At 42.9% G+C, this 20,945-nt stretch overlaps 2 protein-coding genes across 2 annotated transcripts; both read left to right on the top strand.

The window, feature by feature from the left end:
- Positions 1-1,912: 1,912 nt before the first annotated feature.
- On the top strand, positions 1,913-8,925 carry hnf4a (hepatocyte nuclear factor 4, alpha). The gene is made up of 10 exons (XM_086213236.1): positions 1,913-2,059; positions 2,847-3,021; positions 3,135-3,229; positions 4,240-4,346; positions 4,683-4,838; positions 5,334-5,421; positions 5,555-5,707; positions 6,854-7,090; positions 7,458-7,580; positions 7,961-8,925. Exons 1-10 carry the CDS (start codon positions 1,972-1,974, stop codon positions 8,101-8,103), a joined length of 1,365 nt encoding a protein of 454 aa, XP_086069362.1. The 5' UTR covers positions 1,913-1,971; the 3' UTR covers positions 8,104-8,925.
- Positions 8,926-10,452: 1,527 nt separating this feature from the next.
- On the top strand, positions 10,453-16,950 carry ttpal (tocopherol (alpha) transfer protein-like). Its single transcript, XM_086213235.1, has 6 exons — positions 10,453-10,594; positions 10,836-11,062; positions 12,164-12,407; positions 12,580-12,773; positions 13,025-13,135; positions 14,340-16,950. Exons 1-6 carry the CDS (start codon positions 10,570-10,572, stop codon positions 14,616-14,618), a joined length of 1,080 nt encoding a protein of 359 aa, XP_086069361.1. The 5' UTR covers positions 10,453-10,569; the 3' UTR covers positions 14,619-16,950.
- The last annotated feature ends 3,995 nt before the right edge of the window (positions 16,951-20,945 follow it).

Here is a 20,945-nt window from a genome sequence, read left to right as displayed (position 1 = left end):
ACCCAACCTGTCAACATATTACTAACGCTGACACTCCACCTGCGAAGCCCCCAACAGGTGTGTGAGTGATCGATGGTTCAGTATAACACACTAACACACCCTCACAGCGTGGCAGTTGGCTGGAACTCAAATAACATTAACAAAAGCAGCCTTTTAATTGCAATGCTACACTGAACTGCCACTGATGGAATGAAGACCTGTTATCAAGCGATGCCAACCACAAAACGATCAGGCCCACGAGGCAGGAGGCCGCGTGACGGAGGGGAGCAGCAGTCAACCGCAGCAGAGTCAGATACGATGGAAGAGTACTAACTGCACCCCAAAATCATGGTCGCTCTCCCCGTGGTTGTACTACAACATGAAATATATTAGTAAAAAGACTGCACTCCTGCAGTACCACACTATTTCAGTACTGCCAGATACATTGAAATACAGCTGCTCAGGTGTAATGCAGCTGTATTCAAAGAGCTGCTGAAGTGAACGGTATCACTTTGATCTCAGAACAAGCGGGTTCAGCCGTATCTGTTGACCTCAATCGTGAAACTATCAATACCAATATCATGATATTTTGCTCTTCCATGCAAAGTTAAATAGTACTTTGAAGTAATATCTGCAGCTTCACTGTCTTTCCTTTAGTGAACAATCCCCAGATTTGCTCTTGTCAGCGCCTCCGTGTCTCTTTGTTGGTGCCCTCACAGTTTTCCAAAGGTTTATTTTCAGGCTGTTATTTGAATTTACATTAATATATCACATAAAGAAGAAATCTGGTTGTTTTCTTTTGTACGACTCAATAATCTATGGTTTTTTTTTGGTCTCTCTTTTTTTTTTTAAACTGGCAATGCATTACAGCTGAGGCCGCCAACAGGGTAATTATTCATCATAGTAAGATAAAAATATGATGTAAAATGCTTTTTAATGTTTATTGTTGTCATGTGGCCCCTTCTGCACAAACAAACAAATCAATCAGATCAATAGGTTAAGGCACAGGTTACAACTCAGCTCCGGCCTGTGGAGGCCTGTCCCGTCGATCGTGCTGTTATAGTTGATTCTAGTTCATAGACAAAGACGGGAGCCCATACAGTCATTTATCATTTTATTGGGTCCATCGAGATAAAACAGCTCTGCAATAAATACTCCCTCAACAAGGACAGCAATGAATTTCACTGGTTAATTCTGAACAGTGGGATGGAAGATGTAATAGGACCATCTCCCAATATGACCAAGATGCTATCTTCCTTCTGATTAATTTTGTAAGACGGCTATATTTCCAGTTTAGCAGCCAAACAGATTTCCCCTTCCTACTGCATTATATGTTGTTGTTTTTTTCCTACTGGGAATCATCAAGTATTTCCAATAACAAGCTTTTGGATCAAGCTCACGTGCGTTTGAAAAACAATGAAGTCTTTTACATAAAGGCATCACCTTTGCTTGAGAAAGAGCTGTTAATTACGGCAGAATTAGCTGAGACGTATTACGCTGAGAAGCAGTTCTGAAAGTGACGGACTGACATGATCTGACTAGCGGGTCTCCGTGCAGGCCTGTTGGCGATGGGCTGGACCTTCACTTGCTGCTTTACGACGATCAAAGTAGTGCTGTCGGTTCAGAAACAACAACAAAAAAAAAACCAACAAGCCTGTGATTCACCAGTGAAGAGGCTAGTTAACCATAAACCAGAGAGAAGCACGAGGGACGACTGGCCTCCTCTCTGACATCAGAAGGTCCCCATCAACTGCTGCTACCTTGGGTGGAGCTAGGTTCAAAAAGAGGGAGGAAGAGGGAGGAAGGGGGTTGCTTGGATATGTGGGGGTGTGAGAGGGAGGAGGAGGGAGAGGGTGTGTGTGTGTGTGTGTGTGTGTGTGTAGTGGAGGGGGGGGTGGAGGGGGGGGGCACACATTAGCTTCTTGGACAAGTCTTCCTGCCACACTGTCAGGTAGTTGAGATTTTGTTTGTCCAAAGTGAGCGCTGGCAGACATGGACATGGCCGACTACAGCGAGGCTCTGGACCCAGCCTACACCACGCTGGAGTTCGAGAACATGCATGTGCTCGCTATGGGCACAGGTGAGTCACATTTAAACAACTCTGGTGCTGAACTTTGAGACTTTTAATGGTTTAAAGCTTTGGACAGCAGAGGACAGAGGGTGCGTGAATGATATAAAGTGGTCATTTGTCCATCTGTGGCTGCCCTCAGAGGGATTGTCCATGTGTGGGGGTCTTCTTTTATCCACTGTGGGTGCGCCAGGGACACATTCTCACATTCATACATTTACCTGTTTGAGCTTGTGAAGTGTGTCGGATGGAGTTTGATATTCATCCTCTGATGAAGCAGTACTTTGGGTGTCATGATCGGACTTCTCCTGTTACCAATGGTCTGTTCCCACAGACGAATGGCCGCTTCAGATGACACTGACTTATTTAGATTTTCAGTCTCCCATGACTTCTGGCCGCGATCCTGATTGTAAAGTTCCCACTAGAAGCCAAAGTTGGAAAGAGTTTCTATATGTTTTACTTCACACTTATGCTCATTAAATAAAATATACGTTGTTGTCACGAGCCTGTGAGTTAGTGGTGATACACTCTGATTGATTGACCGACTGTGAGCAGAAAGCAACCTTTCTCCCGTGATTGCTTTTTTTCAGAGGTAATCAAGCCCTCATCAGTCGTGTTGACTCTGTTTGAGCAACTCAACAGAGCCTCACAGGGTCTTAATCAGCCATCAATGGAGCTGATCACTGATCATTCACACCTTCTTAAATTAAACCAGAAAAGCAATTAATAAAAATGAGATCTCTCTCTCTCTCTCTCTCCCTCTCTCTCTCTCTCTCTCTCTCTCTCTCTATGGTGTCAGACTCCTCACCAGCTGAGAGTGCCAACATGAGTGCCAGCGGCCACCTGGCGGCAGGCAGCCTGTGCGCCATATGCGGTGACAGAGCCACTGGCAAACACTACGGGGCCTCCAGCTGCGACGGCTGCAAAGGCTTCTTCAGACGCAGCGTTCGCAAAAACCACATGTACTCGTGCAGGTGAGATGTGATGCTCGCCTGCTGCCAAGGCGCCTCTGGGCAAAAAAATTCCTTCTCTCACTCATCTTTTTATGAATACATGACAGCACAAATAAACGTATTTCAACTTTCAGGTTCAACAGACAATGCATCGTGGACAAAGACAAGAGAAATCAATGCAGATACTGCAGACTGAAGAAATGCTTCCGAGCCGGCATGAAGAAAGAAGGTATGAGGGTTGACGACGTCTCGTCTGGAGAAGCAGCAGAATGGAAGAATCACTGGTGCCGGCGAAATGACACGGCTCAACTCAGTGTGTTGCAATAGTTGTGCTTTGTTAATGATCACTCGAGCAACGCTCAAGTCTCTGACCACCTTATGCTGAGCAAACATTTCTAAGCAATAATAGCCATATACTGATAAACATGACAGCCTTGGAGGCCATATTTGTCTTTTAAATGACTCCGTCGTCTGTCTTTGAGTCCCCGTGAATTAGAGGAAATTAGTCGTTTTTAACTGTTTTCCTGGGTTTTGAAAAGTGGGTCAGATTTTATTGGAATATCTACAAAGTTGTCACACCAGTGTGTGTATAGGTCTTGGCTGATGCGCACCACAGAAACCTTAAACGATTCTATGTAAATATGGGAAGAGATTTTGACGTGTGCATTGTTACAGATAAAACGTTTCAGGTGTAATGACTGAAACTGGACCAAAGGGCACTGAATTGCTGTTCATAACTGTCAATGAAGTGATAAAGATATGTCAAGAGTGCATACCTCCACCGGTGAGGCTACACGGACTCAGAATGTAGTGCAGAATATAGCAGCATCAAAATCCTTTCACATGTTCTTCCCAACCACCAAACATCTCCTGATCACCAATCCAGATTACAATCAGAGGATTCCCACAGGCTGAAACATTCCTCCTTTCGCTATTCCACGTGGAATTTTTGTTTTTAATCAAAATTTGTTCCTTATTTCCAGAAAAAAAAACAAAAAAACACTAATATATCCTTCCAGAGGTTGAGAACAGCCCTCAGGATTCAGGATCTAAAAAATGGATCTTCCAAAGTTTATCACTGGTTCTTTCAACCAAATTTCACCACCATCCGTACAAAACTATCAGAAGTGGGTTGCAAAACGAGTACATTTTGTGTTTTATGTGCCATCAAATGTCTGTGTCAGCATCAGTCTCATTAAACCGATGATAAATGATGGACAAAATTCTGCATGTTTTTAGCTGTGCAGAACGAAAGAGACAGAATCAGCACCAGGAGGTCCAGCTATGAAGACAGCAGTTTACCATCCATCAACGCACTCATCCAGGCAGACGTACTGTCAAGACAGGTCAGGCTGACTAACCTAACCATCAACATTAGTGCGATTCATTTCTTCGAGTTCATTTCTATACAGGAAAAGAAAAGGAACAATGATCTCACTGGGCTGACTAAGAAGGAAACTAGTTTACAAAAAGATCCACAGCTTGAGTTTACGAGGGAAAGCAGTGGTTGTAGGTGTGACCTTCAAACCAATCAAGTTTATATGCTCATGTGTGATAAAGGATCTTCCAGATTTTACAGTGAAAATGAACCCTGACTATTTCTAAGATGGAGCTGTTATACGTGACACTGACCAAGTGATGCACACACAATAAGGCATGGACTGACTTCACCTTCTCCTTAGATCACCTCCCCTGCTCCTATTCTGAACGGCGACATACGAACTAAAAAGGTCGCCACCATCACAGACGTGTGTGAGTCGATGAAGCAGCAGCTGCTGGTCTTAGTGGAGTGGGCCAAGTACATCCCAGCCTTCTGCGACCTGCCCCTGGATGACCAGGTAAGACCCGACCGCAGACGTAGTGTACATAGTTGTATAGACACTCTGGTCACTCATCAACCAGTCCTCCGCTGTGACAACATCCATCTAAAACCATACCACTGCTGCAGCCCGGGAGAGAGAGAAGACACGCTCAACATGTCCTCAAAGCAGAAGTGCAGCAGAAGAAAGGAAGCTAAATGATTAAAATTTATAATGAGAAAAGGGTTTCTTCATTACAGAAAAGCTTAAACTCTTCAACCTGAGGGGTTAATATATTTTAATCCTGAGTTGGAATATGATGAGCTGGTTTTAAAGTTATATCCCTCCTCGAAAACGGTGCTGAATCATTAACAGTGTGATCACCAGGTCATGGTAACTGATTTGCTGATGTTGTATTCGTGAGCGAGCGTGTGTCTTCCACTTCTCTCTTTTACACTTAAGTTTTCCACACCGAGCCCTGAGAGATGAAGTAAATACTGTGGCTAATTGTAACATGAATTCATTGGATTTCAGGTGGCGTTACTGCGAGCGCATGCTGGAGAACACCTCCTGCTTGGTGCTGCAAAACGGTCCATGCTATACAAAGATATCCTCTTATTAGGTAAATCTGACTCATTTCACTCTCAAAATAATCCTGCAGCTGCAGTCTTTTTTTCCTTTCAATCCTGCTAATTAGTCTCATCATCTAGGAAGAAATTCACTCTTTTACATCTGCTCCAAACATTCTCCTACAGGAAATGACCACATCATCTCCAGGAACTGCCCTGAGCTAGAGGTGGGGAGGGTTGCCGTGAGAATCCTGGATGAGCTGGTGCTTCCCTTCCAGGAGCTTCAGATAGATGACAATGAATATGCCTGCTTGAAAGCCATAGTTTTCTTTGACCCAGGTACTACTGTTGGCCAATGTTTTGAGGGAAACATATTTGTTTGCCCTCCTCCCCAGAGAAAGACAAGACGACAGAAACCCTTCTCTCCTCTGTGCAGGATTAGCCAGTTGAGACCCAGTGAGACCACCAGATTGCTAGCTAGCTGAGCACACTGAATGGTAGTGGATGGGCAGGTTAGCATAGCTTCATTAAATGTCATCCAGTACCTTTGTCTCCAAAGTGGTCGGATTGTGGCTGCATTATTAAGTCTGTAGGGTTATGTATCATAGCTGCATTTGACATTACATCTATCCATCCATCCATTTTCTACCACTTATCCTGATAAGGGTGTGCGTGTATGTGTGTGTGTGTGTGTGTGGGGGGGGGGGGCTGGAGCCTATCCCAGCCTTCATGTGAGAGGCGGGGTTCACCCTGGACGGGTCACCAGTCCATGGCAGGGCCAACACATAGAGACAGACAACCATTGGCTCTCACAGCCACGCCTACGTCAGTTTAGAGTCTGGATTAACCTGGTCCCCTCTTGATGTCTTTGGACTGTGGAGGAAGCTGGAGTACCAGAGAGAACCGGGAGAACAGGGAGAACAGGGAGAACATGGAGACTCCACACAGAAAGACCCGGGGCTTGAACCCCGAACCTTCTTGCTGTGAGGTGACAGTGCAAACCACTGCACCACCATGCCGCCCATTTAAAATTTAAAAATATTTTTAATTTTAGAATGAGATACATAACTAGAACCTTAAAAGTCCATCATAAATTTGCTTTACCAACAAAATAAAACATTTGTCCATGACTAGAAAAATAACTGCTCGGTGTCAACAAATCAAGATCCTGAACCAGAACACACAAACGAGGACTGGCAGGTCTTCAAAACTGAGCAGACGGGACAGAGTATCTGCTAACCTGCCCGTCCATTACTATTCATTGTGCTAAGCTAACTAGCAGTCAGCTGATCACTGTGGATCTCAGGCCCCTGATACAGCACACAGGAGAGAAGGTGAACTACCTAATGTCTGGATCTCAGGAGTGTATTTCCCCCCCAAAAAGTTGCTGTGTTCATTTTGGCCGCAGAATTTATTTGGATATCCACCTACACGTAGTAGCTAACAATGTTCTTGGTAAAAACGCTGACTTTTATTTACCCTTAGATGCTAAAGGTCTGAGTGACCCTGGAAAGATCAAGAGGATGCGGTACCAGGTCCAGGTCAGCCTGGAAGACTACATCAACGACAGGCAGTACGACTCCCGAGGTCGCTTCGGGGAGCTGCTCCTGCTTCTGCCGACTCTGCAGAGCATCACCTGGCAGATGATTGAACAAATCCAGTTTGTCAAGCTTTTTGGGATGGCTAAGATTGACAACCTGCTCCAGGAAATGCTTCTTGGAGGTGAGCGCACTCAGATCATGACCTTGAACATGACCTCTAGACCGCTCTATGTTTAATACACGTCATAAGAGCCTATTTGCCTTAAGAATCAGGGTTCATACACATTTGAGGAACATTTTCATGATCACGAAGTCTTTGTCGGACTCTGTTTTCACATGAAAAATACACAGAAGTCAAAATTTAAAAAAATATATAAATATATTACCAAAAGAACCTTTCCTCAGTTGCTCTTAACTGAACCACAGAGGTGAAGGTATTTGTTAGCAAATTTCCATAACTCTTCCAAAATTTCCTGGCTTTCTATTAAAAAAGCACAGGGGTAAATCCTGTGATATGCTGTATTAATACTGCGTGTCTCATCTTACAGGTTCTGCCAATGAAGCTCCACATGCACCTCACTCTCTTCACCCTCACCTGGTTCAAGAGCACCTCAGCAGCAACGTCATTGTGACCAGCAACATGCCGACACCAATCCATAACAGTCAAATCTGTAGGTAGTTGAAAATGTAAATGTGCAGCTAACCTAAACAAGCCATCCAGCATACATTCATGCTCTTTTGCCCTGCAGTCTGATCAGGGTGTTGAGAATTACATTTTAATTAACAAAGGCAAATATTTCCCACCCAGCTCCATGTGCAGCCTGGTCAGGTAGCTGGAGGGCCAAACAGGCTCGGCAGAATAATCCTTTAAATTCTTCATGGCAACTAATCTGGCTTATTTTGTCAAAGAGAACTTCTGTTATTCTTTCTTAACATGTTTAATACTCTGAGATATTTCACAAAAGTGCTTGTTCTTTATTGTGTCGTGCCCAAGATGCTGTATGTAGAACGGTAAATATCCACCCTCTCTAACAGTTCCTTTGTGTTTCAGCCACTCCTGAAACTCCGATACCATCTCCTCCTACAGCCTCCAGCTCCGAACATTATAAAATGGCTCCGGGGGTCATAGCCACCGTGCCCAAGCAGCCGGCCTCCATCCCTCAGCCCACCATTACAAAGCAAGAGGCCATCTAACAACCCTTCGAGTTCTTATTTCTTCAGTTTTTCTTTTTTATCGTGTCGAACCAGGGTCTTATACATAATCAGCACTGAAGCTGTGGACTGAAACAATAAACATCTAGAATGTAACGACCAGCATGTTTTCTGGGATCTTGGTCGTTCGCGCGTGCTTCAATAGTTCAGCTCAGTCAAAGCTTGGTGCAAAGAGTTCAAAGCCAGAAAAAAAAAGCATTAAACTATCCAGACTGTTGTTCTGTAAGATTATTGTATATATAGTTTTTATTATTGGGTAACATCACTGCCTTTAGCGTGGCCTCGGTGTGTGCAGTCAGGCTCGTGTTAGACACGGTGATGTCATGTATTTTATGAATGTTACAACAGGCCTTACAGTGTATTTAGTGTTGCACAGTTTTTATTTAATTTTATGTTCATCTTTACAAAAAAAAGGCAACTCTCAGACAGCCACGCACCTGTTTCCAAGAAAAATAAAATGGTATCAAAGCTAAAGAAAATCCTTTATATGAATTCATCGAATTTGGTTTTCATTTGACTATTAGGTGTGACAGCTAAAATATCTGTGGTTTGCTTTATATCCTATAATTACGTATTTACAATGGTTATGTCAAATTTTAAACCAAGAAAACTGGTGCCACTTTGTAAAAGTCATAGGCGGACACATTGAGGAGGTTTCCCAATAAGACGATGCGTTTTAAAAAGTGTATTATATTATGTTTTTTCTTTAGTACTTTGTCTGGTGGAAAAAAACTGCCTTGTAACTTGTACTGCCTTAAAATACAGGCATTGTTTCGCCTTACAATGTGAAGATGGAAGAATAAATCAAGGTTTATTTTTACATGGCATTTTCTGTATTTTTTATATATATATATATATATATATATATATATATATATATATATATATATATATATATATATATATATGATTCTAATTTTTTACACTCACTTCTCAACACTTTATGGTTATAAGAGATGAGCTGTCAGTGGGCTGAAGAAGGTGGCTCATTCTCTTACAAACAGACGTGTTGGAAAGTCTCTAATGGAAAATATGAAATGGCTCCAACGTGGCAGTGCTGATTCATCACTCATAGTCCACTGCAAGACTGATAAACAGCTATAGATAGCACTGATTTAAGACAGGGAGAGAGAGAAACAGAGTTGGGATGGGGTGGGAGGGGAGGGGCAGCAACTTCAGTGTTTTCACATTTAACACTTAACAAACTGAAGCCAGTTCGAAGAGTCTGGACGTGAACAAATTATACAATAAGAAAATGAATGAACTCAGACGTGACGGTGACAGGCCAAGGCCAATCCAAAAACTGAGCAAAACACACAATTATATAGGCATTATTTGAGCCAGAAACATACCTGACAGGTCCTGACGTCTTACGTGACACAGCTGAGTACTGTAATGCTGCCATCTGCTGCATCCAGGTGCAACTAGTTACCGTTCCGCGAGATTTGTGGAAAAAAACAATACAGTGCGATGCAAAAATCATTGGTATATTGACACAAATATATATATATATATATATATATATATATATATATATATATATATATTTTAAAAAATCCCCTGCACATCAAAATGCATTGAAAATAAACTAATATGGCAGCGAAAAGAGACGGAGGTGATGGCAACACGAACCGCTAATATTTAGCACTTTAACCAAAAAGTGCCTGTTCAGGATACATTTCGTAATTTTCAACAACCAAAACATGAACCGATGTTAATAAATATGTACTTATTATTTATTATATAATTGTTGATATATTTGTTATCTATTATATATATTATTAATTTTTAAACATATTTATTATGTTTATTTATTTATTGAAAAAACTGTTGATATGGGCACCGGATTGTGAACTTACATACTTTCTTTCTTTTCTTCTTTCTTTCCCTCTGTCTGGCTTTCTTTCTTTTCTTTTCTCTTCTTTTAAAATGTATTATTAAAAGGTAGGAAGGAGAGAAAACGAAATAAATATAAATGAACAAATGATAACTTAATCTACATAACACTTAAAAACAAGTTACATAGAACTTCATACTTAGATTAACAATTAAAAGAGGAAAATTAACAAATGATTGAAAAACTTGTTGGCAAACTTATTTTTGGCCACATCTCTACATGTAAACTTCTGAGGTTCGCTAAGAATTTATTATCAAATCAGGAGACAAAAAAAAGTTCAGTTGCAATTATAATTTAAGAATTTCCGAGGAGCCCTGAAGGCATCGCGATCGTCAAAATTACAGTTCCAGAGCGTCTTTAAGGCGTCACGTGACATAGGTCGGCGAATGAGAAGCGCCGTTTTTCCTTACCCGGAAATTATTAAAGGATTTTCCCTGACAGGTCGGTTATGGTTTTTGACACTGTGTTTGAGGTTGATGCTGCTGTTTTTTTGACGCCAATGTATAATTTTCCAATGGGCGCTCATAAAACTCCTGCACGGATGTCCTAGAATGTTAACGCTAAACGCATTTCCGGGTTGGTATTCTGTCATTTTTTGTGAATTTAGATTTGTCGCATTAGTTCTTTTCAGGGTCATGATTTATGAGTCATTTGATCGGTTAGCAATACAGACGCACAATGTGTTTTTGCAGAAACTTAGTTTTCTCTGAGGGTATTTTATTTCCTGTATGGTCTGTTGTATTCCGACAGTGACATGCCGCTGTTTTAGTATGGTTCCAGCCTCTTAGATGTCTCCTGTGTGTTGCCCTCCCAACAGCTCCATCCAGTCATTCCATGGCTGATCAGCATGAGTCCATCGATCTCAGGTCTCCTCCAGTGAACCCGTCAGCAGCTGCAGGACAGAGCTGGTTCCCTGGACCCCCTCCACCCATCTACACCTGCACTCTGACCCCTGAGCTGGTGGCCAAAGCTCGGGAGGAACTCCAGGAGAAACCAGAGTGGCGTCTCCGGGATGTCCAGGCTCTCAGAGACATGATACTGAAGGTTGCGCTTCTTTGCCACATTCTCTTACTCTACTGGTTAGATGCCAGGAAGTCTTAAAACAGAGTACAAGACCTTATTATTAATTATAAGATCTTTTTGAATCTGAAAATCCCTGAATATCTACTTGCTGACACACGCCGTTGACTGAAGAAAGTTCAGCTGTTTGAGTTTAGATGACATTTAACATGCAACCCACATACATGCAACACCCTTGCTTCAATATCAGGAAGGTGTTTCAGGAATTTGGCTGCATATATCTGCTCTCCTCTTACTTTCTCTTTCCTTTTTCATACTACATTCTCCAAATACAGACTAGAATACTTAAACTAAATAAAAAATTGATGTGTGACTAAAAGAAGATAAGCAGGTTGATTTAGTGTACAAAGTAATGATTAAAAGATGTACATGACGCCTTTAACTCTGGTCTAAAGATGGCACAGATCCTAAAAGCTTTTTAAATGACTAGATTCCGTCTTCTATCTTTAATTCTCACTGAAAACCAAATTCAGAGCAGTGTATTCGCGTCTCTCTAATTCTACCAGGCGTCCCCTGCTATTTGTTCCTTGTAAAAAGCTTGTGAAAAAAATCTAAAAAGCTTATAAAAATGTCATAGATATGAATATACGTTTTTGTGACTTCATGAAAGTTGAAGTCGTTGAAAGAGTTGTAACTTTACACGGTGGTTTTTGTGGTGCAGCTGTTGAAGATATGTCACAGTTTGTATGCTTAAACTTAAATGACTTCAGCAGGAAGTTCTGCTGCTTTGTGTGTAACTGTCAGCGGGTTTTGGCAGAAACTTGCAGGCCTTCACAAACCTTGGTGAAGGGTTGCAATTTGGACCGAGCCAGAACAGCTTTTCATTTCACCGGCCCTGGCGGAGGTCTGCACTCTCTAAAAGTCCCCACAATTCAAAGTTGTCTCGTGAGATAAGAGAAATTTAGAAAACGACCTTTCAAAGCACACACTGATATCACCTGTGTGTGTGTCAATCATTTGGAGCTTTTCACTCTGAACAAATCATGAATGAATGATTAGTCTGGCTTCTTCTTCTTCTACTGATGCTATGATTTTACGTGTCTCTCTTTTCACCGGGCTCCTCAGGAACAGCCCAATCTCAGGACGAGGCTGGACGACGCCTTCCTCCTGCGCTTCCTGCGGGCCAGGAAGTTTGATTATGACCGAGCCCTGCAGCTCCTCCTCAACTACCACGCAGGACGCAAGGCTTGGCCCGAGGTGTTCCAGGACCTGAAGCCGTCCACGGTGAAACATGTCCTGGACTTGGGGTTTCTCACAGTTCTCCCTCAGCCAGATCCAAATGGAAGATACATCCTCTGTCTCCGGCCGGGTTGGTGTCTGATGTTATTTAGATTCCAGTTATTCATCCTTTGTGTGAGTGTGTGCTATTTCCACCTCACATATCCAGTGAGACTTAAAAGCTCTATGACAAACAGCCATTTCCTGATCGTTGTTGCCGCACGTGTTTCACTGATGTCACAATGTTGTGTTTCCATTTCCAGGAAAGTGGAAACCGAATGATTATCCGTTCGTCGACAACGTGAGGGCCATTTACCTGACTCTGGAGAAGCTGATCCAGCCGGAGGAAACACAGGTGAACGGTATCGTTATCTTAGCTGACTACACTGGAGTGGGCATGTCACAAGCGTCCAACCCAGGTCCATTCCTCGCCAAAAAAGTCGTCAGCATCCTTCAGGTATGGAATCTTCTCTTGTTTTTAGAAATATATCATCTTGTTGGAGCTCTTATGAAGTACATGCATTCTAAAACTGAACAAATGTGACACTTCAAAGGAGACATCTAGCACTCGAGCGCTGCCTGCGGAGTGTTGCCGTGACAGCAGCGTATAATAATATTTACTTAAGTTCGCAAATCACATGACAAATTTTCGACAGCTAACAGCTTCTGTGACTGAAAACGGAAAACTTTTTCTCTTCTCGTTCTCAGGACGGTTTCCCAATCAGAATCAAGGCTGTTAACATCATTAACGAGCCTCGGATTTTCAAAGGCATCTTTGCTATAATTAAGCCTTTTCTGAAGGAGAAGATGGCGGAAAGGGTAACTATTATCCTTGAATCATTCTGAGTGACTCATTTGTTTTAAACAAAAGACTACTTTGAATCTTGTGCCTCCCTTTTATCTTCAGCCAGTGCTCCAAAATAATTCTCATCTGTGAGCAGGGAAGACCAAGAATTTATTTTCAAAGGCATGAACTCAAACCACCAGAAGCACAAGTTATGTTTTCACAATGGAGGCTGCTTTGTGGTCATTAAAATATAATCCAATATTTTCCGATGTTCCTCATGTTTTGTGGTCTCAGGGATTTTACTACTGAGCGCAAATGCAAAGTGACTTATGAAGGGAAAAAGTGCTCCTTCTGCCACTGACAGTGTCACAGACAGTGTTCGATTTTCCCTACAATGACAGGCATTTGTCTAACATCTTTTTGTATTTGTGGACCCTAGGAAGACTGGCAGATTACAATTGCACCAGCTAATGTGGATCCTCGATCAATTCAAGTGCTATGAAAGAAGGATGTGAAGATTTGGAGTCCTCCTAGATGTGGCAGTGTAGATTTTGCACTGTACTGCAATATTTCAAGGTGTTTTTGTGCTGTAACTACACATCCACGTAGCCCTTTCCTCTAAATTAAGGGCTGTACAAACAAACATGGATTTAAGAAGGTAAACAAACTACACCGTTCAAGTTGGCTAAAAAAAATCAGAATAAGATTTGAATTCATAAGAGACTGCGCAGGCCTTTGTGTTAGAAACGACCATTTTGACAGGAGGGATACTGCAGATGGAGGAGAGGTTGTGGTACAAGTTACTGGGTGACCTGACATCAGGTTACACAGGAAGTCATGGTTAACGTCAGAAACGTTTCACTCAAGACAGTATGTGCAAAGTTCTATCTCACAACCATCCATCCATCCATCCATCCAACTATTTTCTTCCGTTTATTCCTATTAAGGGTTGCGGGGGGGGGGGGGGGGGGGGGCGGGCAGGAGCCTATCCCAGCAGCTACGAGCGAGAGGCAGGGCCCACCCTGGACAGCTCGCCAGTCCTATCTCACAGCCATCTTAGTCAAACTCAAGCACTTTAGCATCTTAGCATTCTTGCTTAATATTGAACAGATGTCAAAAAATGTGATCCTATTAGACCACAAAACATAGGGAAATGGGGCCAAGGTTTAAAAATGGCATGGTTGCCCCTCAGGATAATGACGGTGACACTACTAAAGTCCCTTTTCCCTTCTCCAGTACATCCTGCACGGCTCAGACCTGCGCTCTCTGCACCGGAACATCCCTCGGTCTGTTCTACCGCAGGAGTACGGCGGCACCGCAGGCCAACTGGACATGCGAGCGTGGCTGAGACTGCTGCTGGACTCTGAGGAAGAATTCATAGTTGAGTTCTGCCAACCGGATCCACTAGAGGGTGTGGTGCTCCCAGACTCCATGCTATTTGAAGGAGAACAGGCCAGCGGGCAAGATGACGACACCTTCAGAGGGCTGCGTTCTCAGCTCTACTACTGTTACTGATGCACACTGTAAATATGCTCCCAGTACGTTTCTTTTGAAACATGTCTGTAGACTTTTACAGGGCAAGTTGCCAAAATTATACCTGACTTATTTTACTAGCTAAGCAGCAGGTGGATAGTCTTCTGTAGTTTACACACAGCCCAGCGTTGAAATCACAGTCCCGAGCTGTAGGCTCTGCCAAAGAGATTTGTGACACGAGCCGTGTCAAAAGCCTCATTAGTGATGCCCCCATTAGCAGTGGCATCTCTGAATTGATGTCTGGTATTTAATATTCTCCACTGAGGGGGAAACCTACAATCAGCTTCTCAGACTCAGAGCGTTTCTGTTAGTTTTCTGCATACCAGCAGTCAGTACGTCATACTGGCCTTTACTGCTCCGCTGCACGGTCACAGCCCCACTGTATGAAAATTAGACATTAAAGGACCTGTGTGTAGGATTTAAGGGGATCTGTTGGTAAAGGTGAAATAGCACCTGAAGCTGAAAGTGTTTTTCTCTGTGATTCAAATCAGTCGAGTGTGGAAGCTTGGTTCAGTTTGTGTACACACGGAGCAAACCAAAATGCGTCATGACAAATCATCTGCCAACATGCACTGGGTTTATGATTCAGACGTGTCTGGGTTGAACACGAGAAGGAGGTTCTGTGCGGATTTCTTTTTTCTGCTATATACAGTGACATGCTAGCTTGTGTTCCTACCACATCCAGCAATGCAACACTAACTCGGTCACACACAGGAGTTGTTTAGCTCAAGCATGTTGAGTTCACTTGTCAGTTCAGATCAGATATTGTTCTCATGGTACCAGTTTGTTTGTACCGGCCAGGCTGAGGCGGCCTCTTCAGCAGGTCTCACTCCAGGTGTTTTTTGAACGCTCGAGAGTGATTGATGTGTTCAACCAGCAGGACCAAGCATTCTGGGTTCCATTCAGCTAAACTTAACAAGGAAACTGTGAAAGCACCCTAAGGCCTCGTGTCTACCATCGCATATTTTTTCCATTAGCTGCTTTTCTGAAAGCACCAAGCGTTTGAAAGCACCTTGGAGGCAAAAGGTTTGTTCAGCTGAGACGATTGTGTTGCTATGATATGGAATAGCAGTGAAAGAAAAATGTGCACAAGGTAGAGTAGACTACTTTCCCCTGTCCTTCCTGTGGATGGAAAAAAGACTAAACACGAGGAGAGAAGACAATTTTTGTGGACCGCTGAGACTTTTTGGGGCGAGGAAAAGTTTTGATGGGTCCAATCGTTTGCTTCAAGCTCTCCTCCATTGTTCAGAACTCGTTAGTTAGTTGGTCTTTGTAAAAAAAAAACCTCAGCGCTCACTGCAGAGCTCCCTTTAAAACTGCACAACATTAAGAACAGTTAGAAAGGTTTTTTTCTGTTAGCTTGCTGTGAGCCCTTCAGAGCTAGGTAGGGAGCGGGTGCTTTTCCATGTGGCACCGCCATGTTTCTACGGTAGCCTTAAATGGACCGTCTAAAACAGTAACACTGGTTTAAAATATTGCTTCGTCGCACCGTTTCTTAACAATAACAGGATCATCATTCACGGGCGTTGCCGAGTTTTCCGAGGTGATGACTCACATTGCAGAGGTAAACCCTGAAGATCATCGTAGGTAGCGGGACTAATTTGTTGCAGTCTGCCATGTCACCACTAGATGTCACTAACCCCTACACGCTGGTCCTTTTTTGTGAGTCAACATTCAATACATTGAATTAAACTCTTATTATTGAGGTTTACTGAGGGATGCATGATAATGTCGGATTTGTGTGAATCAAAGCAATATTCACGTGTATTCTCATTAGTACTTGATTTACAAGAGCGAAAACACAATTATTATAGTAAAGGTAAAAGGATGAGAGAAGCTGCTAGTAGTACAATTACCTGTGAATGTTGTGAGTGAATATCTTAGTCGTATACAGTACTTCAGGGGCTTTGTTTAGGTGATGCTTTAGCTTGCTGTAGCCTCAATCTTTTGAGAGGATTATTTTTCTAAGTTCTGATAATCTGCCTTTTGTTTTTTTTAAACCTTTTTGATCTGTTTGCCTGTGTCCCATCACGCAGTCTTAACAACACAAGGCCGTTTCTGATCACACGCATCACATGGGGAATTTGCAGTGGCAGAACATTCAGTACTGGCTCCGTACACACCTGGTTTGCCAAATTTTACACCATGCCATGTACAGAATTGTGCAATAATAATCAGTTTGTGGTAGCCCAACTTGAATAATTATCTTTTATATTTTTATTTAATGCATGTCTGTTACTAATGAGCTGTAACGTGTAGCAGAATACTTATTGTTGGTAGTGAAGATAGTAAATTTAAACTTAAATGAAATGTACGTTTGTGTGTTTGTGCTGTTTCTTTTTTGGCAGATGAGCTCCGGAGAAGTTGTGGGTATTTCATTTATTTTTCATGAACTGGGTTCATGATTCACCAAAGACATCAGAAATATGTTGGTGGAGGAGGGCAGATGGATAAACATGGTACAAGTTGTAATACTACAGTGTAAAATATGACTCCTGCATCAACAAATATTCTAACGGAATATTATTATTCATATATATATATATATATATATATATATGTTATTTTGTAATATCCTGAAAGCTTCAAATGTTTAAGTACTCATGATGAGATATGCATAAATATTAATGCAGCATTTTAAGGTCATGATGAGTAGAGATACCACTTGTACATCGGCTGATACCAAACACCTGACATAAGCCTGTAAATATTATTTGTTTGTTTATTATTAGCCCTGTATGGATGATGTCATCATTATCAGGTTAAACCTTGTGTCAACCATCGACAAGTTCATACGGAGAATGAACCCATCGATCTTTATCGTGGAAGCACTGCACAACGCTCTGTTAAAGACCAGCAAAGAATTACCAGATACATAACCTTATTTTAAAAAAACTTAGCAAAATGTCAGGCCTGTGTCAACATATGACACGATAGATGGTAAAACTGATTTCCTGCCGTTTTAGTCAGACATCACTAGAAATAAAAAGAACGAGGTAAACATTGCATTGAAATACTAGGAAATTCCCCTGCAGTACAGTATAAACCCTCATGCGTATGAAGTGCCTTGCATGTACGGGGCTCATTCCTACCACTAAAAAAAAAAGAAAAAGTCCATCATTCTTTTCACCTACAATGAAAAGAAATATTCATAAGATTAAGAGGTAGAAGAACTAAAGGACATGAAACTGGTCTGTGATGGAACATGTGGAGTATGTACATTTTAGCGTGTAGAAAACCCTCTGCGGTCGGTCATTTAACAATGGCGTCAGGGATCAGGGGCTGAGCAGACTTCAATCAACATATTATACGGCAACAAAAGAGCTCTAATAGGAAATATGGAAATACATGTTTTTCAACAATGTAGAGCTGCCTCTCTGAGCCTAGATTAAAATAGATGTGACGTGAGCCTGCGGTGTCATATTGGACTGTTGCCACGGGAACACTTACAAAGTTTCCGCTTTAATGAGGCTGTATTTTATCTCCACATCTTACATGGTTGAGAATTACTGGTCCGCTGTTTCCATGATCTCCCCCCCCCCCTTCTCTATGATATTTTAGAGCATAAAACAAAGCCTAATCATAAGGGCGCTTCATTGCTTTTACACACACAGGTCTGCTGTCCTTCATATTTGTCTGTTCATCCTCTACTAAACAGCTGGTGATGTTACAATGGCATCATGCAGTTTTTCTGCAGTTTGTACTTGTTTTGATATTTTTAACAGCTCTGTGTTGGTGTTTGAAGGGAATTTCATGCGCCAGGAGTATTCTTAGAGTGAAACCTCCCCCAAAAATGATAATTTATCACTTCCTCACCACTGGGTATCTTGAATCCATGAAAAAAAAAAAAGAGCTAAAAACTACGTCTCTAAAAGCTCCAGTTCTACACTTCATGGCCATGATTCTCAAACGGTGGTATGTACAGAGGCGGCAGGGTGGTGCGGTGGGTAGCGCTGTCACCTCACAGCAAGAAGGTTCTGGGTTCGAGTCCCGGCTGGAGCACAGGATCTTTCTGTGCGAGTCTGCATGTTCTCCCTGTGCCTGCGTGGGTTCTCTCTGGTACTCCAGCTTCCTCCCACAGTCCAAAGACATCAAGAGGGGACCAGGTTAATCCAGACTCTAAATTGGCAACCCGTCTAGGGTGAACCCCGCCTCTCGCCCGAAAGCAGCTGGGATAGGCCCCAGCCCCCCCAGTGACCCTTTACAGATAAGCGGTATAGAAAATGGATGGATGCTTGACACAACCTTGGTTAACACCCATGGGAGCAGCAGAGACCGTCATGGACGCTGTACAACAACTGATTCATTGGTTCTGGTTTCAGGACAGTTTACAAAAACAGAGCCCTGGTTGAGGCAACCACATCCTGGGCAATGTATGTGGTTGGGTGGCTACTGCTGACATGTTCACATGGGAGGGGGTGACACACAGGGGCACAGTGCTGGCTCACATGAGAAACTGGGTCTTCTAGTGTACTGACTAGCAATGAAACCTTGTCTGTCTGTGGATTCATTCATCTTCTCAGCCTGCTTGTCAGCTGAGAGACTGGACACATTCAGGTCCTCTCTGGCTCAGTTCGTTATGGGAATATGGGTCATGTATGTCTGTGTCTCAGGCTGCTGAGTCTGATGTTGCTGGCACTGTTAGAGATGGCGAGGCTGGGGATGCTGTAAACAGCAGATTCCAGTCATCGGGTGTTGCTGCTGATGCTCCACCCCTTGTGCCACAAACGCAGCCATCACAGCCAAATTTTGAAAAATGCTTAAGAGTGGGAGGTGCGGCGAGAGGGGAGGGGAGGGACTGAGGAGACATGCAGGACACGGAGGGGTGCGTGCATGTGTGAGGAATTCAATGACGTGATCTCGCCATTATTAGAAGAGAGAGAGGGAGGTAGAATCAGTGGTTCATTATGTCACCTGTCACCAAATCAACCAATCACAATATTCAAATGCAACTGCTTGTTTTGAACCAGTAGAGAGCAGTCACCCCTGCTTATCCATCCATCCATCCATCCATCCATCCCTTGTCTTCCGCTCATTCCTGTTAAGGGTCGCAGGGGGGTGGAGCCTACCCCAGCCACTACGGGCGAGAGGTGGGGTTCACCCTGCACAGGTCGCCAGTCCCCTGCTTATTTGTATCTCAATATCCATCCTTCCATCCATGCATTGTCTTCCGCTTGTTCCTGTTAAGGGTCGCAGGGGGGTGGAGCCTACCCCAGAGGCTACGGGTGAGAGGCGGGGTTCACCCTAGAGGGGTTGCCAATTTAGAGTCTGGATTAACCTTGTCTCCTCTTGATGTCTTTGGACTGTGGGAGGAAGCTGGAGCACCGGAGAGAACCCACACAGGAACAGGGAGAACATGGAGACTCCACACAGAAAGATCCAGAGCCTGAGCCGGGACTCGAACCCGAAACCTTCTCGCTGTGAGGCCACAGTGCGAACCACTGCACCACCTGTATCTCAAAATGTATAATTCAAATTCTAAAATATCAACAGTTGGAAATTATGAATTAATCAACAATGCTATTAAATGCTTTTTGATTTTCAGTTTTAAAAGGTAGTTTCTGGGTTTAGTAACTCTTTGGTTACCGCATTTCTCCGAGAAGCGCTGCTTTTGGATTCACGTCAACGACTGGCGATCTGGAGGTACGCTGGGAGTTTACCAGGGAATGCATATCTCACCATGTTTAAATGTACCGGACTGACAGACCCTTGAAACACACTGGAGCTGCAGCACTGCAGCACATCGTACGATATGCGCGTCTTCCTCAAAATGTATTCAGTTGCCACCGGTCGAACATGAATGAAAGGATTAAATTGCATCATGGGTAGTCATTCTAGATTTCCAGTGAGACAACATTTTAGGATGTTAACCCATAATAATTAAAATAATTCATCAACTTTTTGAAAAATGACGTGGCCACTTGATGGAAGTGCAATACAGAGTTGAGGGGTGATTCTTTAAAGTCAGGCTTCAACCAAAACAGACCAAAAAAGTCAAAAAGTCAAAAAACGTCTACATCTTACAGTGAAACTCGTTTCCTACATCCAGCTGTACGTTCAGTTATCCACAAATACTTTGACTTGAGCTGACTCTTCCAGTTCGCTGTTAAATCGCAGCCGCAGCGAACGCCACCAGCTGGCACATTCAGTGGAACCTATTGAACCAGCTTGAGCGGTTTGCCAGCTGGTTTGATTTGATTTTACTCAAATCAAAGTGTTATTTCCTAGTTTACGAGTTTGCAAAGGGATGTTTATGACGGATTTGCTGTTTTTGGCGATCAGTCTCAATTGTTTTCAAGCAACATATAC

This window comes from Aulostomus chinensis, chromosome 9, assembly GCF_037954235.1.
Source record: "Aulostomus chinensis isolate RoL2024-O1b breed Wild chromosome 9, RoL_Achi_v1.0, whole genome shotgun sequence".
Classification (NCBI taxonomy): domain Eukaryota; kingdom Metazoa; phylum Chordata; class Actinopteri; order Syngnathiformes; family Aulostomidae; genus Aulostomus; species Aulostomus chinensis.
The sequence above is the reverse complement of the archived record's forward strand: the minus strand, read 5'-3'. Positions and strand labels throughout refer to the sequence as shown.